Source organism: Dama dama, chromosome 1, assembly GCF_033118175.1.
Source record: "Dama dama isolate Ldn47 chromosome 1, ASM3311817v1, whole genome shotgun sequence".
Classification (NCBI taxonomy): Eukaryota; Metazoa; Chordata; class Mammalia; order Artiodactyla; family Cervidae; genus Dama; species Dama dama.
In genome coordinates, this window is record NC_083681.1 from 32,275,221 (window position 1) to 32,281,220 (window position 6,000).

Genomic DNA, 6,000 nt, shown 5'->3' on the forward strand with positions numbered 1-6,000 from the left:
GTGGGGTTGGGGGAGGGGCAGTGGGGGGGTGCAGTTTAGCCAAGGCACAAAAGGAGACCCGGTAAGAAAACGCCTTGAAAGCCCACGGCAAGGCAGTTACAACTTCCTGACCTGAGAATGACTGGCATTTGAGAGGCAGGGCCTGAGAAGTCATGTGCAAATTTGTGCAAATGTGCACAGTGTGTAGCAGGAAGTCCCTGCCCTCCCCCCACCAACCCCAAGTCACATCACTCCCCCTCCAGCAGCTTTCTGGAGCTCTGTCCCTCTGCTCCTGCCTCTGGGCCTGCCAGATGTGTCCACCTCAGCAGGTGTAGAAAAATGCAAGCTCTTTGTGGCTCCGAGTTGGACGGGACCTCAGGATCTAAGTTGACAGCAGGGTCCACAGGGCGGTTGGCCAGCTCCTTCTCCTCTTGGATCAGGCAGGGCAAAAGGAAGAGGGTGAAATGATTCAAAGTGTGGGAAAGTTCCCTGAAAATTTGGAAGTGCCACATAAATGTTTGAACTGATCATTGCTATTAGACCATTCATTTTGGGGGGAAATGAAATATCAATGTAGCCTTGAGAGGCAAGTTCTCCATCCTCACTTAAAAACCCACCATCAGGCTTGGTGTCACAGCTTTTAGGACTTACAGCCTTCATTCTCTCCCCTCCTTCTCAGCCTGTGTAAGCCAGAGGAAAGGGGAAGGGATGAGGATGCTGGGGATGGTGGAGCATCTGGACAGTTACCTGGGAGTCACTGGACTGGGGCTGATCCTAGCAGGTGGAAACACAGCTGGGACTGATAAGTGACAAATACAGTAGGATGTAAATGACTGGGGCAGGATGCTCACCCATTATCACATCGAGCCCAGGAGTCACTGAGCTAATCACCATGGGGAGCCAGGCCTCACGTTCCATGGCAGAAAGGAGACCTTGGCAGGCACAGTCGCAGAACTCTCTGAAAAATCCAGGAAATCTGGGCAGAAACCCGGAGATGAGACGTCAGCTACAGATTTTGATCCCTTCCTACCTGGACTTTTCCTTCCAAAGGGGCATGTTACCATGTGCCTCCAAGTGGGGCTCCGTTGCCTGCTCCCTTAACCTGTCAGCTCGTGCCTCCAGCAATTCCCTCCCCTAGGGGACATCTGCCCTGGTGCCGAGGGGACCACCTGTCCTGCAGGCTGTCGACTCAGCCCACTGGCTCAGAGGGCTTTAAATAGCTGGCCCCAGGTGGCTCGGTTACCCTGCTCCAGAGCGTGTGTGGGAGGGAGGCTCGGCCCTCCCCAGCCTGACCTAGGGGTGTTGGTGCGCCCCTCTGCCTCTTGGAACTCTTGGTTATGAAATCACAGCCTCAGTTTGTCGGCTTCCTGGAGAGTGGGAGGTCAGAGGACCCGGCCTTCGTGGCCTACCATGGCGTCCTCATCCAGAGCAAGTGACAGAAAATGCCATGTCTCTAACAAGAATGCCAACTTCACAATAAAATGCCCGTTTGGCACAGGAGCAAGGCTCTGTTGGCCCCTCTGAAGGGAGCTTGGGTGTAATTTGCTTTCTCAGCAGAGGCGAGGGGCTTGCACTGAGCTACTTAGGCTCTCGGAACTGTCCCCTGTGACTGGTGGCATAAACAGCCACATGGCTGTCCAGGGCAGAACAGATGCCAGAGTGTAGCTGTGTGGTTGAGGGAACCCCCCAGCCAGCTCTGAGGTCATGTCCATACCCAGGGCTCATTAACCCACAACAGTGGGTCAGAGCAACTTCCAAATGCTCACCTCCACCTGGGAACCACTCACCACCACCCCCAGCCTCCTCTGGGGGAGGCTCATGAGAAACAACTTCCAAGAGGGTATAAGAACTCTGGCAGGAGCAGGAAAGCCAATTTGAGGATGGAGGGACTCTTGGCCCTTACAGGTCACCAGTAGGGAAGGTAGACAAATGATTTTCATCCCATTTGTGATGAAATGGGACAGTCCCTACTCGTCTCTGTATCTCACGCTCGTCTCATCCTTTACAGATAGTTAGTCACTAATGACATGTTGTCTGATCTGATCCAAGACAGATAAGCCAGGCATTATTAGGGTGTTTAGTCGCTAAGTCATGTCCAACTCTTTGCAACCCCATGGACCGTGGCCTGCCAGTCTCCTCTGTCCATGGGATTCTCCAGGCAAGAATACTGGAATGGGTTGCCATTTCCTCCTCCAGGGGATCTTCCTGACCCAGGGATCAAACCTGAGTATCTTGCATCTCCTGCACTGGCAGGTGGATTCTTTACCACTGTGCCTCCCGGGAAACACAAAGCAGGCATTGTTATCCCCCATTTATTAGACAAGCAAACGACCTCAGAGGAGTTGTGTAGCTTTCCCCCAAGGTCTCACAGGTGGAATTAGACAAAGCCAGAACTAAAACCAGATCTCTTACTAGTGGTCTGGGGCATGGATCTGGTGGGCTGGCATGTGGATGTGCCCATCAAGTTGATGGGTGCACCTGTCCTTTCACTCCTGGAAGAAAGTGCACAGGCCAAGGGGGTAATGGGACTTCCTGCTCTTGCAAACCCACCTGCAAGCTGCCCTGGCGCAGCCCGTGGCAAACACTGTGCCTTCATTGGCAATGTCTTCGTAATGAATTGAAGCCTCATTAATTCAGACTCCACTGATTCAGAACTTGGCGATTCGCCAGCCTCAGTTGTGCTTACATATATCTTTGAACCCCTATAAACAAATGGATTAGAAAGCCGATCCATACTGCTGACCAGATGGTAGAAGTCCTGTTTAACCTACTTAAGTGAACAAACTGGTTTTAATGACTTTAGCATGTGTGCTGCCTGAGTTGTAGAGCTATTCTAATTTTAAATGAGTTCGATCTACCCAATGCAACAACCTTCCATTTTGAAATAGCATGACCTTTGTAAGAGTGTTTTATAATTCCAACTTCTCAGCGGCTCAAAGGTGCTTGTCATCAGTTTGTCTTGAAGAGCTCCTGCTCTGACGATTTGTAGAACTGGTTTTAGAATACGAATTTCTCCATGTGTTACTTGGCCACGTGACTTTGCTTCTCCGAGCCTCGGTTTCCTCCTCTGTAAAGTCAGAATAAGAATTTCACCTCCCTGAGTTGTCGGGAGTACAGGAGCTGGAGGGTGCGGCTCTCTGTGGGTGCTCAGTACACGGAGATCCTCCTCTGAAGGTCAGCTGCATCGTGAGGGGCAGGGGGTGGGGGAGGTGTCCCGGCTGTAGCTCTGAACGGAGCCCCCAGAGCTGACACCCTTAGCTCTTTCACTAGCTCGTTGCTCACTATCTCCCAAGCTGTTTCATGTTCATGGACACACTTCTTTTGAGTAGCAACCCAATAATCACCTCCTTTAGGAAATAAGAGAAAGAGATCCATGGTCTTCTCCGAGACAACCCTCCCGAGCACTGTTCATTTCTGTTGACATCATACGCCCTGCCTCCTCTCTCCTCCGCAGCTAAGTTGAGGGCTCTTTCAGAAGAAGAGGGCCACCTGCCCTTGCCCATGTCACAGCAGGACTAGGGATGGGGGCTAAGACTCCTGGGGGCACCCGGGCAATGATGACTTCCTGGTCTTTTCCTACATAGGTGGGCATTCACGCTGATCATCATCTCATCCTACACGGCCAACTTGGCAGCCTTCCTGACTGTGCAGCGCATGGACGTGCCCATTGAGTCTGTGGATGACCTGGCTGACCAGACTGCCATTGAGTATGGCACGATTCATGGAGGCTCCAGCATGACCTTCTTCCAAGTAAACCCATATGGTTGCTCACCAGCATCGGGAGTTGGGCAGGATAAAGTTGAGATGTTTGTCGGCTGGAGATAAAAACATCTGTCCTCATCTCATCCTCCCTTTTGAACACCTAGTTTGGAGGTCCTCATGGGGCTCATTTTCCCCCCTGCTCCCCAAAATATCCCTGGAACCAGGTCCCCAGAGCATTGGGTTAATGTCAGCCTTGTCCCTGAGTGTTGATCATGAATGATTACTGCTCCTTAAGATGCTTTTAGTGATCAAAATTTTTTTAATTGCAGTAGTTTCATATTTATTTTAATAAGCATTAGAAAAAATATGTGGTGAAGCTAACCTATACTTTTACTTATATTACTGCATAGGATGAAGCTAATGCATACTTTAAAATTTTTCTTGTAGGCTAAAAAATTTTTTTTTGTAGGCTTTTTATTAGTAGTACTTAGACAAAGCAAGATTGGAGTAATACACTAATGAATGAAGTGTAAGGAACTTTAGATTAAGCTGAACTGGTTTCACTGATCCTAGACTATATAGATCTCAGATGGGGACCGTTTTGGCTTCTCTGAGTTTCCTTTGCAAGGCCCAGGAGCGGATCCTGCCACAATGCATGTTAGCTGGCCAACCAGAGCTGGGCTAGACACATAAATAGTTTGTGTTGGCTTCAGGATCTCTAGGGAAGCAGATTTCCCTGGAGTCTGTGAGTGTCTAAGCAGCCTATGACCCAAGAAGTTCATTTTCACATGAAAAAAGTCCAAGGCCTTCAGTTTTCTGTTTTCTGTACATGTCTCAGAGCTGCTGGCACAGGGACCATGAAGGCATCATGCAGACATAGGGTTTGGATAGTCCCCCAGAAATCTCTGTCTCCTTCTTGTTTGTACCTGAGAAGCCAGTACCAAGAATCACATTGGATATGTGATTGATGGACTGGTTCAGAGTTGATATAAAAGGGCTGGCATTCTTCCTTTGGATGATGTCTCTTAGAAGTCCAGAATGAACCTGAGCTTGCTACCTCCAGGAAGGACGGTGGAGGATGCAGCCAGAATACCCATTCTCACTTTGGTCAGCGTGTGGAGGTTGGCAATGGAAGACCTCTTGAGGGTGCATGAGGTGGATGCAATGATCAAACCAGTAGGCAGAGTTTGCAGCACCTTCAGATCCTGTTCCTTCTCTTTCTGTGTGTGCGTGCATGTTTAGTCGCTCAGTCGTGTCTGACTCTTTGCAACCCCATGGACTGTAGCCTGCCAGGCTCCTCTGTCTATGGGATTCTTCAGGCAAGAATACTGGAGTGGGCTGCCATTCCCTTCTCCAGGGGCTGTCTTTCTGTTAAAGGTATCAGAATCACAACCCTCTCCTCCTGCCATTGAGCAGCAGCAGGTGAGAGATGAAAGGGAACAGGTTCCTGAATGCAAGGAGGGGACTGAGTAGTGGAAGGACCAGGATTTGGGGGACCACTTGGATGCTCTCCCTTTCCAGACCACTGTCTCCTTTCACTACCTTCAACCTGCTTCCTTGTGTTCTTTTCCCAGAATTCCCGCTACCAGACCTACCAGCGCATGTGGAATTACATGTATTCCAAGCAGCCGAGTGTGTTCGTGAAGAGCACGGAGGAGGGGATCGCCAGGGTGTTGAATTCCAACTACGCCTTCCTTCTGGAGTCCACCATGAATGAGTACTATCGGCAGCGAAACTGCAACCTCACTCAGATTGGGGGCCTGCTGGACACCAAGGGCTATGGGATTGGCATGCCAGTCGGTATGCAGGAGAGGATCAGCCTCTTCGGGTAGCTCCACCCAGGCAGGCTCAGGGCAGCTCAGACCACTGAAGGCAGCCTTCACGTCAGCAGCCCCTGTTTCTAGAACCAATTTCTCAGTGACTTGACGCAGGCATTCTCAAGGTTTTTTTGTTTTTTTAAAAAAAGCAAACCCTCATACTTCACGTCATCAGGGATCAGTTCTCAGTCCTTAGTTACTGAAGGGTTAATTGACTAGATTTTATATAATTTTGTTTATTTATTTTTGTCTGTGCTAGGTCTTCAGTGCTGCTCAGGCTTTGCTGTAGTTGCGGCGAGCAGGAGCTACTCTCTAATTGCCGTGCGTGGGCTTCTCATTGCGGTGGCTTCTCTTGTTGTGGAGCAGAAGCTCTAGGGCACACAGGCTCCAGTAGTTGCAACAAGTGGGATCTTCCCAGATCAGGGATAGAACCTGTGTCTCCTGCATTGGCAGATAGAATCTTTGCCACTAAGCTACCAGGGAAGCCCTTGTTAGTTATTAA

General features: G+C 50.0%; 1 protein-coding gene across 1 annotated transcript in view; it reads left to right on the forward strand.

Moving 5' to 3' along the window:
* Window positions 1-5,513, forward strand: part of GRIK4 (glutamate ionotropic receptor kainate type subunit 4) — a 227,549-nt gene extending 222,036 nt beyond the window's left edge. Inside the window, exons 15-16 of the mRNA XM_061130385.1 lie at window positions 3,564-3,729; window positions 5,256-5,513. Coding sequence (XP_060986368.1) covers window positions 3,564-3,729; window positions 5,256-5,513 — 424 coding nt within the window. The remainder of the gene's footprint in view (window positions 1-3,563; window positions 3,730-5,255) is intronic.
* Window positions 5,514-6,000: the final 487 nt, after the last annotated feature.